The 18597-nt window shown below is 36.7% G+C and overlaps 1 protein-coding gene across 1 annotated transcript in view; it reads left to right on the forward strand.

Annotated features, from left to right (window-relative positions):
- SCRN3 (secernin 3) overlaps positions 1-16548 on the forward strand; it is a 34232-nt gene extending 17684 nt beyond the window's left edge. Inside the window, 3 exon segments of the mRNA XM_034954529.3 lie at positions 9377-9539; positions 10962-11136; positions 14195-16548. Of these exon segments, the coding sequence (XP_034810420.2) occupies positions 9377-9539; positions 10962-11136; positions 14195-14377 (521 nt within the window). The 3' untranslated portion in view covers positions 14378-16548.
- Positions 16549-18597: the final 2049 nt, after the last annotated feature.

Raw genomic sequence — 18597 nt, forward strand, 5'->3', positions numbered from 1 at the left:
CAGATGGAGATTTGGGCAGTTCTTTTACATAGAATTTGGAAATTCTCCTCTCTGACTCTCTCTTTTATGGGATTGCCCCCTCACTTTTCTTTTTTTTGTCTTTCCTTTTTTTTTTTTTTTTTTGAGACAGAGTTTTGCTCTGTTACCCAAGCTGGAGTGCAGTGGTATGATCTTGGCTCACTGCAACCTCCTCCTCCCGGGTTCAAGCAATTCTCTTGTGTCAGCCTCTTGAATAGCTGGGACTACAGGCACATGTCACCATGCCCAGCTAATTTTTGTATTTTTAGTAGAGATGGGGTTTCACCATATTGGTCAGGCTGGTCTCGAACTCCTGACCTCAGATGATCCACCCACCTAGGCCTCCCAAAGTGCTGGGATTACAGGTGTGAGCCACTGCACCCAGCCTGCCCCCTCACTTCCTACTGCTTGTGGTTGAGGTCTGGTTCTTCAGGCCAGAAAGACCAAAGTTTTCTATTGCTGTCTGCATAGAATGACACAGCATTGACCATGGGCTTCCCTCAAGCTAAAGCCATAACAAAAATAAACTTACCCTATGCTTTCATTCTGTCTCCCAACTTTCACCTTTCCTCCAGAATGTTACTTCATTTGTTAATTGTAAAGAGCCTTCAGGTAGTTGTTTTTCTGTATTTTGTCCCAAGTTGATAGTTATCTGCGGGAGGATTGGCCTGATAGGAGCTCACTTAGCCACACTGAAAGTAGAACTCCTTCCCATGTCATTTAATATTCTATGATATTATTTTACTTATAAAAATTAATATATTCACATGATTCAAAATTCTAAAGTACACAAGATTATACAATGAAGTCTCTCTTTCCTACCCTGTCCCGAGATACTTAGTTTTTTTTCCCATATGCAGTTGCTTATGTGTTCTTCCAGAGATGATATATGCTTAATGAAACAAATATGTAATTTTTCTTTTTTTACAGAAATGATAGCATGCTATTTACACTTTTCTCCACGTAACTTTAGTTAGCAATATACGATGTAGATCAGTTAGCAATATATGATGTAGATCATTCTGTTTCAATATATACAGAACATTCTCATTTTTTAAAACAGATATGTAGTATCCTATTATTTTGTTATTCCCTTATGGTAGTATTTTAATCATTGTATAATAAAGATTGATTGTATGAATCATACTTTAGCTATCAAATCCCTGTTATTTGGGTTATTTTTAGTTTTTCATTATTGAAATTATATAACATGCTTATAGCTTATTTATATTCATATCCATGACTATTTTCTTTTCTATTTTCTTTCTTTTTTTTTTTTTTTTGAGACAGAGTCTTGCTGTGTCCCCCAGGCTGGAATGCAGTGGCACCACCTCAGCTCACTGCAACCTCTGCCTCCTGGATTCCAGCGATTCTCCTGCCTCAGCCTCCCAAGTAGCTGGGATTACAGGTGCCTGCCACCACGCCTGGCTAATTTTTTAATTTTTTGTAGAGATGGGTTTCACCATGTTGGCCAGGCTGGTCTCTAACTTAACTGACCTCAAATGAGCCGCCCACCTTGGCCTCCCAAAGTGCTGGGATTATAGGCGTGAGCCACTGCACCCAGCCAAGCCACCGCACCCAGCCCCATGACTATTTTCTAAAAATGAGTTTGTAGTAGAATGTCAGGTCAAAGCTTATATACATTTGAAGGTTTTTGAAACACATTGTTAAATGACCACCAGAAAAGTTACATAAATTTAAATTACTGCCAATAATATTTGAGTACCTATTTTCTAACATGCTTATCAATAGAGGATTTTTTTCAACCTTTATAAATTTTGTAGGCAAAATGGCATGTAAATATATACACCTACTATGTACCCACAAAGAGAAATAAGAAAAAAAATGGCATGTTACAATTTTAATTTTTTTTTAGTGAAATTAGATATATTCTTACATTTACTGAAAATTTGTAATTGCTTTGTGAGTTGTTTATTAATGTATCCTTTTCCCATTTTCATGTTGGGTTATTACTAACTCTTAAAAAATAACTTCCAACGTATTTTCTCCTTTTGCTTCCAAATAATTCCAGCAAAGTAAGCTTTATTTAGATTACTGAGTGGCAGATAATTGCTAAAAGGGTCATGCTACTAATAAAAATGTGACTAATATACCCTCCTTCACTTGAAGGATAAAATGTTTCTATTAAAAAAAATTTTTTTGAGACAATGTCTCGATCCAATACTCAGGCTGGAGTGCAGTGGCGTAATCTCAGCTCACTGCAACCTCTGCCTCCCGGGTTCAAGCTATTCTCGTGCCTCAACCTCCCGAATAACTGGGATTCTAGGTGTGCACTACCATGCTAGGCTAATTTTTGTATTTTTTGTAGAGCTAGGGTTTCACCATGTTGTTCAGGGTGGTGTCGAATTCCTGGGCTCAAACCATCTGCCCACCTTGGCCTATCAAAGTGCTGGGATTACAGGTGCGAGCCATTGTGCCTGGCTGGTAAATGGTTCTATAAAGCGGTCAGAAAGCAACTACTCTGAGATGGATCAGTGATTGATATTTGCTTCTCATGTATTCATTAAACAAATTATATGGTAGTTATTATGAGGGTGTGGCCAAAACATTACGGAATTGATTACAACAGTACAGGATGGCTTGGTCTGGGGTCCAGGGCCACCAAGCAAGGTTATGGAGATCATGCCCTGCACAAGGGGGTAAGTAGGGCTGAAATCCAGCCCCACTATCTGCCCCAAAGAAGAGGCTCCTTTCTCTAATTTTCTTAAAGGTTAGCTAGCCCAGAAATAGCAGTGGTGGCATGGAGTTGGAGCAAAGTGGACAGATTTGGCATATACTTTGGTGGCAGAATGGACAGGACTTAATTAATTGGAGTGAAGGTTAGAGAGAGAAAGATGTCATAAATGAATACCAGGTTTCTGCTGGGAACCAGTGAACAGTTGGAAATGCCATTTGTAGAGATAGGATAGATGGAAGATTTGAGGGTAAAGAGTGTAGTTTTCCATCTTAGAAGAATCAACTACTCTGAGATAATAACCTAACCATCCCAGAGGGATGATTTGCATCTTCCTTTGTCTGAGAGGACAACTCATCCTCTTCCCTTCCTGGGTTTAGAACTTCACCCAAAAGGTGTTGGTGATTGAGGGTGGAGCATAGGGTAGGAGTAGTCTTAGGAGGTGGGCACTCCTATCCACTTGAAAGTCAAGATATTAACTCAGACCTGTAGCAAAAATAGAGTGAGACTCTAGAATAAAGCTGATGCTGTTGGATATTTTCAGTCTTTTATTGACAGGTACACAGGAAGTGGCAAAGGATCTTTTTACGTGAAGTTATGAGTACATTCCCCTGTATATATGTTTCTTTTACTTTTTATTATTAATGTTGTTTGGTGCTAATACAGCTATTTAAATAAATCCAATCTCAATATAAAAAAAGGAAAAAGTTTGACAGAATATTTGTAGAATGCCTTTACATTATTGTTTTCAAAGTAGTTAATATCTTATTTATATTTTAATTTCCAAAAGAACATGTTATAATTTGAAAAGTTTTCTGTAAAGTTTCTTAATGTTATGGTTTAATAAATAGGTTATCTAAACAATCTTTTTCCCCCATGTAGATAGATATGTAGAAAATGCTAAAGCATGTTATACTAAGGATTTTAATTTTAGACTTATTGTAAAAGGAGAGCATCAGGAAAAATAGCTAATGCATGTGGGGCGTAATACCTAGGTGATGGGTTGATAGGTGCAGCAAACCACCATGGCACACGTTTACCCATGTAACAAACCTGCATGTCCTGCACATGTATCCCGGAACTCAAAATTTAAAAAAAGAAAAAAAAAGTAGATCAGGAGTAGCTGTTGCAGCAACACCTACTCCCATTTATTAAGTGCTTTTATCAAGGGCCAGATACTGTGCTAAATGATATAATTATATTATTCTTTTTTTTTTGAGGCAGAGTCTTACACTGTCGACCGGGCTGGAATGCAGTAGCCTGATCTCAGCTCACTGCAACTTCTGCCTCCCGGGTTTAAGCTATTCTCCTGCCTCAGCCTCCCAAGTGGCTGGGATTACAGGCACTCACCACCAAGCCCAGCTAATTTTTTGTATTTTTAGTAGAGACAGGGTTTCATTTTGTTGGCCAGGCTGGTGTCAAACTTCTGACCTCATGATCCGCCCACCTCGGCCTCCCAAAGTGCTGGAATTACAGGCGTCAGCCACCGCACCTGGCCTAATTATATTATTCTCTAAGCAACCATGTGAAATAGATATCTTCATTTTACAAATGAAGAAACCAGCAGTGTTTGTGCTCTTCTCTATGAAACTGAAAAAAATGGACTTTCTTACTTGTCGTATTTTTCTCTCAGCACCTAATTCATTATGTTGTGTGTGCTTAGTAAGTATTGAATAAATTAACAAAGTGTTGTTAGTTGATTTGAATTAAATTGTAATTTGCAGATAGCTTAACAAAGATCACTGTTGTGTACTTTTTGCTAGTAATAAACTTAAAGGCTCAGGAAATAAATTTAGCAGATATTCTTTAAAAATGAAGAACAACAATGCATAATCAAGATGGAGAGGAAAATGCCAAGAATTCTAAGGTTTAGGGTAATTGGACAAAAGAAAGAAAGAAAAAAGAAATAATTATAAGCCAATTAGCTACTACATCATAATAATAATTCAGTTATATTTAAGAATAACTGAATCATAGATTTGAAATGCATACATGATTATAGGAATAGATGCATCTGACATGAAACTTACTTTTTCTCAAGTGTGAAATATAGTTCATCTAGCTTTCTGTGCTTTGACAAAAGAATATGTCTTTCTAATACTTTCACAGAAAATTGTCTACCAGTACATTATAGTTAATTTTTCCTATGATTTTTCTAGTTAGAACAGCCTACCTCTCTTCTTTCCAACTATCCCTACCTGATAGCTGTTAACTGTGCTGCATGTATATCCAAATTGAATCTATATTCACTCATATATTTTAAATAACTAGCTTAAATTGCAATGAAATTACACCCTATGTTTTGCATTTATTTTACTGAACCCTGCCACTGCAGTCTCAGTACTTACTCAGTGCTTGCTAGTGGATTACTTATGGCTATCCCACTCAAGTGATCATGTAAATCCTCCTTTCATTTTGAGAATTGTAGGTTTTGAATACAGAAAATATTTTCATAATACCTGTATTATCACAGTATTATGGTTCTGGCACTGTTTTTTATTAAAACTTGCCATTTATAGGAATTTGGATTTGAATCGTTTTTAAGGCTCACTAGGTGTTGAAACTATCTGCCTGATATATAGGTGTGGATGGCAGGTTTTTGCTTTATTGTTTAGTTTTAATATTAAGGGCTGCTTTTAGGCGCACCTTCTTTACTGTGTTTTTCAAAACTAACAGAAATATATTATTTCTGTAACAAGTTATCTATAAATTCAATAAGTTATTTTTCTTGATTTTGAAGTAATGGCTATATTGTGGAGAAACTGGATAAGAGAATGTAGACTTGTATAAATCTGTTGTCATTAACATAAAATAGTTGGTAGCCTGCATAATTAACTGAGGGCAGAACATTAGATTATTTTATATGGAAGTCAGTTTTAATTTGAAATATTGTGAATTACAATTTGGATACAGGCTTGCTGTGAGCTTTTTCTTTTAATTCCCAATTATGGGAATAGTTGGGGGAGAGATTCTTGCTTTTCATGCTCTCTTTGTTTTTATGAGTTACTTCATTTTTTCATTCTTTTACTGTCATTATAGGGTTTTGAGAGAGAGGAAGGAGATACCTGTGTTTAATCAACCATGTTAAATGAAAGTTTTTTTGTTTCTTTAGAACTCATGGAAATACAATAATTAAACATTTCCATATAAAGTATCTAAAAATATCTGTTGGCAGAAACTATGTTTTGTGATTGATTGAGTAATTGACAGGGTCTTGCACTGTCGCCCAGGCTGGAGTGCGGTGGCACGATCATAGTTTACTGTAACCTCAATCTCCTGGGCTTAAACAATCCTCCTGCCTCAGCCTCCTGAGAAGCTGGAACTACAGGCATGCATTACCACACCTGGCTAAATTTTTTTTTTTTGGTAATAGACGGCAGACTTGCCATGTTGCCCAGGCTGGTCTCAAACTCCTGGGCTCAAGTGATACTCCTGCCTCAGACTCCCAAACTGGTGGGATTACAGGCATAAGCCAGCTTGCCTGGCCTGTGTTTTTTGTTGTTGTTGTAGTTTTTTAAACTGTACTTGTTACTTGTTACCTGGATTCACCACATTCATTACTGTTATTAAGAAATTGGTACTACTTCAGGATAAAAAGAGACTGATGTATTTAATAAATGGGAGGCATAATAGTGCAGTGGAGTGGTTAAAAAGCAGAGGGCTGGTTATGAAGGAGTAACTGGTATTAGACCAACTTCCTTCCAGGAATAGCTATGAGATCTGCAGGGAAAAAACCTCTGTTGTTAGAAGACATGGATGAATACCCAAAAGAGTACACAAAAGAGTAGAGACGAAGAGCCTAGATCCTGAAGGCTGAGAGAAGACTCTACACATTGAGAAGACCTTGACTTTCTATGTCACAGTTTCTTAACACAATTGCCAACTTCTAAGCAGCACGTAGGTAGGATGAGACACAACACTGAGAAATCAAGCAGAAAGTAGCTGCTAGGAGCCTTAAAAGCTAAGCAGAGATTTTTTTTGCAGTCTCACAAGGCCTTAGGGACAAAAATTTGACTGGAGGGCCAGCCGAGAAGAAGGTACCTGGGAAATACCCCTAAGCTTTCAATTGAGATCCCAGAAATGCTACTCCTTAGGAAGAGTAAGAACAAACAAGGGATAGACTAGTCTCAACACTGGATCAAGGTAATCTACCTATATTCTATCTGGTTGCCAAAAGAATATTAAATGCTCTGCAAAAGAAAATATCATGCAGAGCCTCTGTAAAATTTCATTCAATGGAAAGTATCAGGCATGCTAAGAAATAAGACCAAATGACTGAAAACCAAGAGAAAAAGTAGATAGTAGAAACTGACCCACAGGCTGTCTACACATTAGCTTTATTGGAAACAGACTTTGAAATTACTATTATATATTCAAAATAATTAGAAGAAAAGATGGAGAATTTCATCAGGGAACTGGAGTCTGTAAAAGAACCAAATGGAAATAATACAACTGAAAAATTATAACTGAAATTAAGAATCCAATAGATTGATTTAACAACAGATTAGGTATAACAGGAGAAAAACATTAGTGAACTGGAGGATCAGTAGAAAAGATTCCAATTCAAACAGAAATAAAAGTTTAGAAAATATAGACAAGGATCTGAGAAGCATGTATAGGACTCAGTGAAAAGGTCTCACATACATAAGATTGGAGACTCAACAGGAAAGGGGAGAGAAAATAGGGAAGGGCAAAAGCAATAGTTGAAGGATACTGGCCAAGAATTTCCCCAAACTGATAAAAGTCATCAAGCAACAGCCTCAAGAAGCTCTGCAAATCCCGAGAAGGACAAATAAGAGGAAGCCACACCTAGGCCCATCATAGTAAGATTTCTGAGGGGGAAAAAAGACAGAAAAATCTGAAACACATCCAGAGGAAAAAAAATATCTTCAAGGAACAAATATAAAGCTGACAGCTAACTTTTCAACAGAAGGGAGGGGATTCTAAAGATTGTAAAATGACAACTTTAAGGTGATGGAGAAAGATAAACTACTAATTTAGAATTGTATATCTAGTGAAAAATATCCTCTAAAAATAGAGATGAAATAAAACAGAGAATTACTAGCTGATTGGCACTAAAAGAAATGCTAACGGGCATTCTTCAGGCAGATAGAAGCAAGGTACGCAGGAGTAGATGAAGAGCAACAGAAACAGTAAATACATAGGTAAAACTAGACAAACATTGTTGAAAATAATAACTTTCTAACCAATGGCCACAGCTGCAGTGCTTAAAGTCTATTGTGCATGGATTTCATGGAGCACTCTATTTTTCACAGGATGCTTTTAGCCAGTGACTGAGAGCAGCAGGGAGACAAAGGCAGGTCCATTCTAGGGATACACAGGACTCCTCTAATGGCTGACTTGGATCAAGGACTCCCTGACAGCCTGGCCCAGCTTTCCTTAGATGGCATGGCAGCCTGGGATACTTCTCCAACTTCTCTTCCTTCTCTACTAAACTCAGACTTCAGATTGTATCATAGTCTGATGATTCTCTGAGGCTTTCCAGGTTCCCTCCCCATTTTCTGTCACAGGCATTTCTCCTAAAATATTTGATCCCATGTTGTGGCATCTGCTTCTCAGAAGACCCAGACGAACACAGTAGAAATTAAAGTGCATTAGAATAGCACAAAAGATAGGCAGTAATTGGAGCTAAGTTCTGTATGGGTCCTGCTTGTGTTAATTGGTAAGTGGTAAAGAGTTAATTTAAGGCCCACTGTAGTAAATCAAGAGAAAGTAATAAGATTTTTTTAAGTGTATAAATAATAAGCTGATGGGAGAACTGGAGTAATAAATAATTGATAAAAAGAAGACAAGAATGGAGAAAAAGAGACAAAGAATAGATGGAATATATAGAAAACTAATAATAAAATGGTCTACTTAAATCCAAATCATCAGTAACTATATTATATTTACTTAATTTTTTCAATTAAAGACAAAATCCTAGGCACAGTGGCTCATTTCTGTAATCCTGGCACTTTGGGAGGCTGATGGGGGAGGATTGCTTAAGGCCAGGCGTTGGAGACCAGCCTGGGCAACATAGCAGAAAAAATTTAAAATTAGCAGGCATAGGCTGGGTGCAGTGGCTCACACCTGTAATCCCAGCACTTCGGGAGGCCGAGCTGGGGAGGATCACCTGAGGTCAGGAGTTCAAGACCAGCCTGGCCAACATGGTGAAACCCTGTCTCTACCAAAAATACAAAAATTAGTTGGGCATGGTGACATGCGACTTTAGTCCCAGCTACTTGGGAGGCTGAGGCACGAGAATCACTTGAACCCAGGAGACAGAGATTGCAGTGAGCCAAGATCGCACCACTGCACTCTAGCCTGACAGAGCAAGACTCTGTCTCAAAAAAAAAAAAAAAAAAAATTCTGTAAGGGCAATGGGATTGAATATATTTTTGTGTTATTAATTCCTTTTTCTAGGGATTTTTTACCTGTTACAATGGCTTTGAGACTTTGCATAGTTTATATTTAAAATAACATACCTTTCCTGTGACAGTGGAATGAATCTAATTGTAGTTGATACAAAGTTTGTTTATAGTCAGTCTCTTAATTTATGTCAAGACTAATATCTCACATATTATCAGTAGAGAAAGCAGTTCATACTTGCAAGGCATCCGTATATGCATATGTATTTGATGATTTTAAAAATTATTTCTCTAGGAAATATAACTTTTGAAACAATGATGGAAATTCTTCGAGATAAACCAAGTGGCATTAATATGGAGGGAGAATTCCTGACCACTGCAAGCATGGTTTCTATTTTACCTCAAGACTCCAGCCTTCCTTGCATTCACTTCTTTACAGGGACTCCTGATCCTGAGAGGTGAAGCCACAAAATACTATAAACCAGCAAGGGGTCAGGGGATGGAGTAGAGTCATTAGTATGTTAATAATTTTGTCAGGATAAATTTTTGTTATACAACTAGGACAATAATTTTTAATATATTTTTGGTTCAGGCTTTAATCTGCAATATCCACAAATGTGTAACTGTTCTCTTTTTATGGGAAGGAAATGTGAATAGTTTCTTGTATGCGTTATCCCTACTCCTTCTTCCTACAAATAGATTTAACATAGTCAAGAAAAGAAAGTAGATAGATTTTCTTACTCAGATTTCAGATATGATATTAGATAATTCATAACAGTAAAAATGTTAAATGATGTAGTTGTGCAGGATTTACTTATGCACTTGTATCTAGAAAATACATGTGAAACTTAAAATATCAATAGTTCCAGTTTTATTTGATTATTATTATTACTATTTTGAGACAGAGTCTCGCTCTGTCACCCAGGTTGGAGTGCAATGGCATGATCTCAGCTCACTGCAACCTCTGTCTCCCAAGTTCAAGAGATTCTCATGCCTCAGCCTCCCTAGTAGCTGGGATTACAGGCGTGCGCCACCACACCCAGCTAATTTTTTGTATTTTTAGTAGAGACAGGGTTTCACCGTGTTAGCCAGGATGGTCTTGATCTCCTGACTTTGTGATCCGCCCGCCTCGGTCTCCCAACATGTTGGGATTACAGGCGTGAGCCACCGCACCCGGCCAAGTCTTCCTTTTTTTTTTTTTTTTTTTTTGATACAGGGCCTTGCTCTGTCACCCAGGCTAGAATGGAGTGCAGTGGCACAGTCAGCACGCTGTAGCCTTGAACTCCTGGGCTCGAGTGATCCTCCTGCCTTAGCTTCCCAAATAGCTGGTACTGCAGGTGCATGCCACCATGCCTGGCTAATTTTTAATTTTTTTGTGGAGATGGGGGTCTGGCTATGTTGCTCAAGGCTATTCTTGAACTCCTGGTCTCAAGAGATTCTCCCACCTTGACCTCTGAAAGTGCTGGGATTACAGGCATGAGCCACTGTGCCCAGCATGTGTTCTCCTTTACTGACACTGGCGCTGATGTTCACCCCAAGTCCTAATCCTCTTCTGTAACATTAAAGGTTGTTCTTATCCTCCAACTGTGGAATGTGAAGTAGGAAAGACAAACTATTACTTTGCTGACACTGTTTATGTGCCAGGTCCTCTGTTAGGTTCATGGGAACACAACACTAAATAAAGTATGGTTCCCTGCCCCAAAAGAGATCCCAGTGTACCCAGGGAAGACACGCATGGGTATAACTAATGTGACAGGAACAAGTTAGTATGTAGCATCATTAACAGAAACTTCTAATTGAGAGAATCTTAGAAGACTTAGAATAATACTGAATATTTTTATATATTGACATGATAATTTAATAAAGACTCTTTCTTCTAGATCTGTTTTTAAGCCTTTCATATTTGTGCCACATATTTCACAACTATTGGATACCAGTTCACCAACATTTGAACTTGAAGATCTAGTTAAAAAGAAATCACATTTTAAGCCTGACAGAAGACACCCACTCTACCAAAAACATCAACAGGCATTGGAAGTAGTAAATAATAATGAGGTATGCTAGATTATATTCTTTGTTATATCATTAAGTGTAAAGTTAGATTCAATCCGTATTTTGAACTTTGGAGTATCAGCTTTCCTCCCTTCTTATAAGAAATAGTTTTAGGAATAGTTTAGATGCTCAGACTATAGTAGAGCTGTATTATTTTTATCTTTGGTTATGAATACATGTATGTGAATCTTGTAGAGAAACTTAGTACATTAAACATAATAATAATAGCTAACGTTTGTTGAACACTTACATAGCACTTTTACATGAATTATTTTATCTAATCTTCACAACCACTTTATGAAATGGGTACTATTTTGATTCCCACTTTGCTGATAAAGTATCTGAGTCTAGGAGAGTTTAAGTAACTTGCTTAGTATATATCCCACACCAAAAATTACAAAGCCTCCAAAGAGCAGTTGACCTGGTTTCTTAACGTAATGTTCTTAATGATACAGACCCAGATTAAAATTAATTGAAAGTGACTTAAAACCCCAGAGACTTAAAATAATAATGAGTTTTAGTTTTTAAAAAGTGATACATCCTCATTATTTTAAAATGTAAGCATTATAGAAGAGCAATATATCACTCAAAATCTCTTCTCTAGAAATAAGGATTTATTTTTTTCTGGTATAGATAGATAGGTCATTTTATAATGTCTATACCTATTCAGCTCGCTAAAGAAAAATAATGGATAAGAAGCGAATGGAAAGGCTGCCTAAAGCCATCCATCTGTTGACCCCCTGCAATGAAAGAAAACATTAACCATCTTAAATCTTTTCTTGTCTGTTTCTACCTCCTGGTTTTTCTTGCCTGTTATTCCTTTTACTTTGTCAAGGCATATACATTTACATTCTGTCCACACTGGAACGGATTAAATGAATTTTCCTCCAGGTAATAATTTATTTATTTTTGTCTGCAGTGTTGGCATTGTTTCTATGCCTTTTTTTCTCTCACCTATTTCACTTATGCTCAAAGCAACAAGCTCTGCCAGACTTCCTATTTTTATTTGAAAATTTTTATTTAAATTTTTTATTTTTAAATAAAAATTCTAAAGCTGTAAGTATTTTAGGCTTTACTTAAAAATCATAAGATGTCGATTGACAACTTAAAGTAGTGGAAAGATAATGGAATTTGAGGGAAGAAGAGTAAAAGAGCTGGGTTCTGGTCCTGGCTCTGTAAATAACTACTTTTGTGTGTTAGGGAGAGTCAATCCTATTGGTAGTTTTAATTTACATTTCTTGATTACTAGTAAGATTAAACACCTTCTCCTATGTCTATTGGTCATGAGTATTTTATTTTAAATTACTTGTCTATTTTTTCCCTTAGGCTATTTTTCCATTGATTTGGGGTTATTTTTGTTTTTTGGTTTAAATAGGTAAAAATATGTGAATATTAACTGTTTGTAATAAGGCGGAATTTTATCCCAGTTTATTGTTTGACATTTAACTTTTTTGTCAGACAAAAATTTTAAACTTAGTCAATTATATTTATTAGTCTTTTGCTTTAAGGCACCTTGATTTCACGTTTCAAAAGGCCTGCCTCACCTCAATATAAATATAACTTCTAGCATGTATATGTGTTTTTTAAAAATTTAGTTCTTTAGTCCATCTGGAATTTACTTTTGTGTATTTCATGAAGTAGGGATTTTAACTCTGTTTTCCAAAAAGGTAACAAATTATTCCAATACCATTTATAGACAAAATCCATTTTTTTCCCACTAATATGAAATGTAGTGTTTCCTCAGAAAAAAGCTGCATACAATTTCATACTGAAGTCCATGTTAAGGTCATTTGTTTTGTAGAGTTCTACCCCATAATGGTTCAAATTTTAAAAATTATGCTCACAGGCCGGGCGCGGTGGCTCACGCCTGTAATCCCAGCACTTTGGGAGGCCAAGGCGGGTAGATCAACTTAGGTCAGGAGTTTGACACCAGCCTGACCAACATGACGAAACCCCGTCTGTACTAAAACTACAAAAATTAGCCGGGCATGGTGGCGGGTGCCTGTAATACCAACTACTCGGGAGGCTGAGGCAGGGGAATCGCTTGAACCCGGGAGGCGGAGGTTGCAGTGAACTGAGACTGTGCTATTGCACTTTAGCCTGGGCGACAGAATGAGACTCCATCTCCAAAAAAAAAAAAACAAAAAAACAAAAACAAATTATGCTCACTTTCTAGTAACTTTTTATTTATTTATTTATTTTGAGACAGAGTCTCACTCTGTCGTCCAGGCTAGAGTGCCCTGGTGCGATCTCAGCTCACTGCAACCTCCACCTCCCAGGTTCAAGCGATTCTCCTGCCTCAGCCTCTCGAGTAGCTGGGACTACAGGCGTGCGCCCCCACACCCAGCTAATTTTTGTATTTTTAGTAGAGACGGCGTTTTACCATATTGGCCGGCTGGTCTCGAACTCCTGACCTCGTGATCCACCCACCATGGCCTCCCAAAGTGCTGGGGTTACAGGCATGAGCCACTGTGCCTGGCCAAGTTTTTTCTTACATACTTTTTCTCTAGATAAGTACCTTATAACTGATCATGGTGATTCATCAACAATTTAAAAATTACTTCTGTAAGAATCATAGACCTTTTTTCTCCCTTTATTGAAATAAGGACGAAGTCATAGAGGAAATGTCTTCTTTTGGTTGATTTTTTCCTGAACATTATTGTTCTATTGTATTAATCTGATAATATTGGTTTTAAATGTAAAAGATCAAAATTGATAAAAACATTTTAGCCTCAGTTTTCAGCAACCTTCCACATACACAGTTCATATGAGATTTTCTATTGTCCTGTTGTCTTTTAGGTTTGTTACTTATAAACTACTCTTATAATTGTTTTTGTCTTTTCTACTAAAAATAATTTGGTATTCATGCATTAACTCAATCTAGAGCAATGATTTTCCCAAAGAATTTCATTTCGTTCTTTCTGTCTCTAAAGAACAAGAAGGGAACCAAACCACAATCAGAAGCCAGCATGAACAAACCTTATCTGTAGAGATGGGTTGAATTTGGTTAGATTTATGTGTATATGTATATGTGTTTATCTTTATATTTTTAATTGTTTAGGAAAAAGCCAAAATAATGTTGGACAACATGAGGAAACTGGAGAAAGAACTATTCAGAGAGATGGAATCAATCCTTCAAAACAAGCATCTTGATGTGGAGAAAATTGTTAATCTCTTTCCTCAGTGCACAAAAGATGAAATTCAAATTTATCAGTCAAATTTATCAGTCAAAGTTAGTTCTTAGTGATCATATGGTCAGCTAATATTAGTTCTTAGTGATCAGTGGTCAGTAATCTTCAAAGTCAGAATCTATCACCTTGGTAAATTATATAAACCTAACTTGAGCAGATCTGATTATTCTTGGATAGTATTCAAGTGGTATCTTGACTATTAAACTAGTATAGTGTTGCTGAAATAGAAAGAAAACAGCATTGGAATTGGATTCGTGTATCGTGGGATACAGGTGTTATTTCAGGTGATGTACTTGCATTATTTTCTTTAGCCATAGTAACTTTTCGTCACAATAACTAAGTATTCAATTATATATAAAGAATGAAACATGAAAATGATGCATGGATTATATTTATTATAATTATGTAGTACCCTCAAATCATTTTGTCAGTTACATCAAGAAAGATTTTTCTTTAGTCATGAAAAATATCTCAAGTGGTAAGTTGTTTGTGCTTTAGGCAAATATTAACCAGCTCTAACAAGAAAAATGTCTAGATTTACACATTGTCAATACAGTATATTAGTTCTGCAAATGCACTTTTGTTAAACTCAAACATGCTCTTTGTCAAGACTTGGCTAACCAGTGAGCTTGTAGCTCTGATTATCTAGCATTTTTAGGGTCATTCTCCTTAATAGGCTTTTATGTTAATAAGATATATTTTTAGAAGAGCTTGTTTGGGAGATTAGAGAATAAGATAAAAGAACCAAAACCTTAGGATATACTATTTCTGGGTCTGAAATCTCTCTCATTGTTTACTTCTGTTCACTCAGTGAAAACAGAAACAAGAATGAGGTAGTGGCAATGAAATAGAATTATTAGTATATTATGAACATTATAACATTTTGAACACTATAATGCATTATATATTATGAACTTTTATGAACTTTATACATGAGTAATAGCTTCCTAAAGTTTATAAAACATTGTTTAGGTTACATAAAGATTACCAAGTAAGACTCAAAATTGCAAATATAAACAAAAGAAAAATCCAACTGAAAATAACACTAAGTATTTTTGAGTTTCTAGAATGTCCATTTTGGTATTTGGTTACATTATCATATTTACTAGTCACTATCAGCACAATTAGGTTAATAAAGAAGTGGGTCATTATATTCAAAGAGTGCTCAGGAAGTTATGTGTTCAAAGTTCTCTCATAAATACCATGGTCTGCCTGATACTGCTCTTGTCTAATATAGGGTTGACATTACAAAAGAAAAGATGTCTGACTCAAGAACTCAGTTGATTCTGTTTGCCTTAAGTTTGGTTCAGTGATAGGCTGTCTTCTAACCCCTATACTCCTCTTCTCTCCTTTAATAGATGAGGAAACTAAGGGCAAACAGTTCGTTACACTTACGGGAATCTTATTTCCCTCTCTAGGGGCAGCATGTTTTCACCTTCTCCTTTGCTGCCACCTTGGCCTAAACTAGCACCATCTTTTAGCTAGACCATTGCGTTAACTGTTCTCCTACACCCATTTTTGTTCTTTATTTCCACCCACATGAGTCACTGCAGCCAATCTATTACAAATTTAAATCTGATTATGAATTCCCCTCCTAAAACTCTTTTTTAAAAGAGACTTTATTTTTTGGAGCAGTTTTAGGTTCACAGCAAAATTGAACAGAAAGTACAGAGTTCCAATATAGCCCCTATCAGCATACATGCATAGCCTCCCCCACTATCAACATCCCAGCACCAGAATGGTACATTTGTTACAATCAATGGCCCTACATTGACACATTATCACCCAAAGGCCATGGTTCAAGTTAGAGATCACTCTTGATGTAGTACATCCTATGGGCTTTGATAATTATAAAATGACATGTATCCACCATTATAGTATTATACAGAGTAGTTTCACTGCCCTAAAAATCTTCTGTGTTCTGCCTATTTATCCCACCCTCCCTCCAACCCCTGGCAACCACTGATCTTTTTACTGTCTCCATAGTTTTGCCTTTTCCATATGTCATATCATTGGAATCATACACTATGTGACCTCTTAAGATTGTCTTCTTTAACTTACTTAGTAATATCCATTTAAGGTTCCTGCATGTCTTTTCATGACTTGATAGCTCATTTCTTTTAGTGCTAAGTAATATTCGATTGTCTGAATATACTACTACTGAAGGACATCTTGGTTGCTTCCAAGTTTTGAAAATTATGAATAAACCTGCCGTAGACATCCATGTGAAGGTTTCTGTGTGGACGTGTTTTCAACTAATTTTTTGTAAATACTAAGGAGCACAATTGCTGGATCATGTGGTAAGACTATGTTTAGTTTCCCAAGAAACTGCCAAACTGTTTTCCACAGTGGCTACCATTTTGCATCCCTATCAGCAATGAATCAGAGCTTCTGTTGCCGTATATTCTTGTCAGCATTTATTGTTGTCAGCATTTTGGATTTTGGCCATTCTAATAGGTGTGTAATGGTATCTTGTTTTAATTTACAATTCCCTGATGATATATGGTGTTGGACATTTTCACATGCTTTTATCTGTTTATCTTCTTTGGTGAGTTGTCTGTTCAGATCTTTTGCCCATTATTTACCTAGGTTGTTAATTTTCTTATTTTTGAGTCTAAAACTTTTTTTTTTTTTTTTTTTGAGACAAAGTCTCATTCTTGTCCCCCAGGCTGGAGTGCAATGTTGCATTCTCAGCTCACTGCAACCTCTGCCTCCTGGGTTCAGGCGATTCTCCTGCCTCAGCCACCCGAGTAGCTGGGATTAGAGGCGCCTGCCACCACGCCCAGCTAATTTTTGTATTTTTTAGTAAAGACAGGGTTTTACCAGGTTGGCCAGACTGATCTAGAACTCCTGACCTCAGGTGATCCACCTGCCTTGCCCTCCCAAAGTGCTGGGATTATAGGCGTGAGCCACTGTGCCCAGCCTAAACCTCTTTAAATACCAAAGGGATCCCACTGATCTGCCTCATTTATATCTTATTACACCTTCAACTGTTGTTTTTTAGGTTTCTACTATGCTGCTCTTTCATGTCCTTGAATGTGCCTTCCTCATGGCCGTATTTGTCTGCTTGCACTATTCATTCCATGTGCTCCCTTTTATATAAGTAATACTTGACACCCTTTAGAGTTTTGCTAAAACATGACTTCCTCAGGGGAGTTTTCCTCACACCAGAAGGTCTCTCTTACAATACTCTTGGAGGCACAGGTGATCCTGGTCACAGGTCAATCATGTTTAACATCTGTTTTTCACAGAATAGAAGCTCCATGCAGATAGGAATCATATTTATTCCCACTGTTGTGTGCTCAGTGTTCAGATTGTGTCTGGCACATGCTAGATGCTCGATACATATTTGTTAAATGAATATTCAAGTACTGATGGGAAGAATTTACACAGCCCTCTTCTCTGCCTGTAGAAATGTAAAGTTGAAGAAACTAGCTAGACAATCTATCTGCACAACTTGGTATCCTTTGATAAGTCTCAGGTCAACCTGTCACCTCTTAGATACTGGTATTATTTACCATTACTTAATAAGCCAGGGGAATAATACGAGTATTCTAGACAAGGCTATTTTGTTTGATCTTTGATGAAAACACCAGTTTATATATGTTAATCATGAATCAAAAGTTTTGCTTTAGAAATAACTACATAGCCTAGAATTTTGGAGAGTTAGTTTCTGCTTGTAAAATGTGCCCAAAACAGGTCTACAGAGCTAATGTTTTCTTTTTCATTAATTAATTCAACCTTTTATCATACCAATTGCAGAAATTTGTAATCTCATCTTTTCTTGAAGAATGATGATAACATTTATGATCCTGAACTTTTCTCCAGGCATCACTCATGACAGGACTACCTATGTGCAGTGGCCTAAAGTAATTTAATATTTTACATGATGAGATATGAAGGGGCAAACACTAAGAGCTGCCTTCTGCTGCGTAACAAACATATAAAACACTAGTTTCACATTTTTCTTGCTTTAGAAATTTACTGACCATTAATTGTTGTTCTCAAAATGCCAAATACACTTTGTCTTAGTCTAAAAATATTGAAAGCTAAGCACAAGCTAGGCATGGAGTTACTCATTGAGAGTTAAGAAAACAATTGACTATGCTGAAGAAAAAGAGATAGGTTTTAATCAAAATTTTATCATTTTTCTAGCTGTCACTCTACATATTGGAAATGACGAAATGTATGAAAAGGACTCAATGTCATATTGACTCATTCATAAAAGTGTTTATAGAATGCGTAATTGGGAAACCCTGTTTGCAGAGCCCAG

Source organism: Pan paniscus, chromosome 13 (assembly GCF_029289425.2).
Source record: "Pan paniscus chromosome 13, NHGRI_mPanPan1-v2.0_pri, whole genome shotgun sequence".
Classification (NCBI taxonomy): Eukaryota; Metazoa; Chordata; class Mammalia; order Primates; family Hominidae; genus Pan; species Pan paniscus.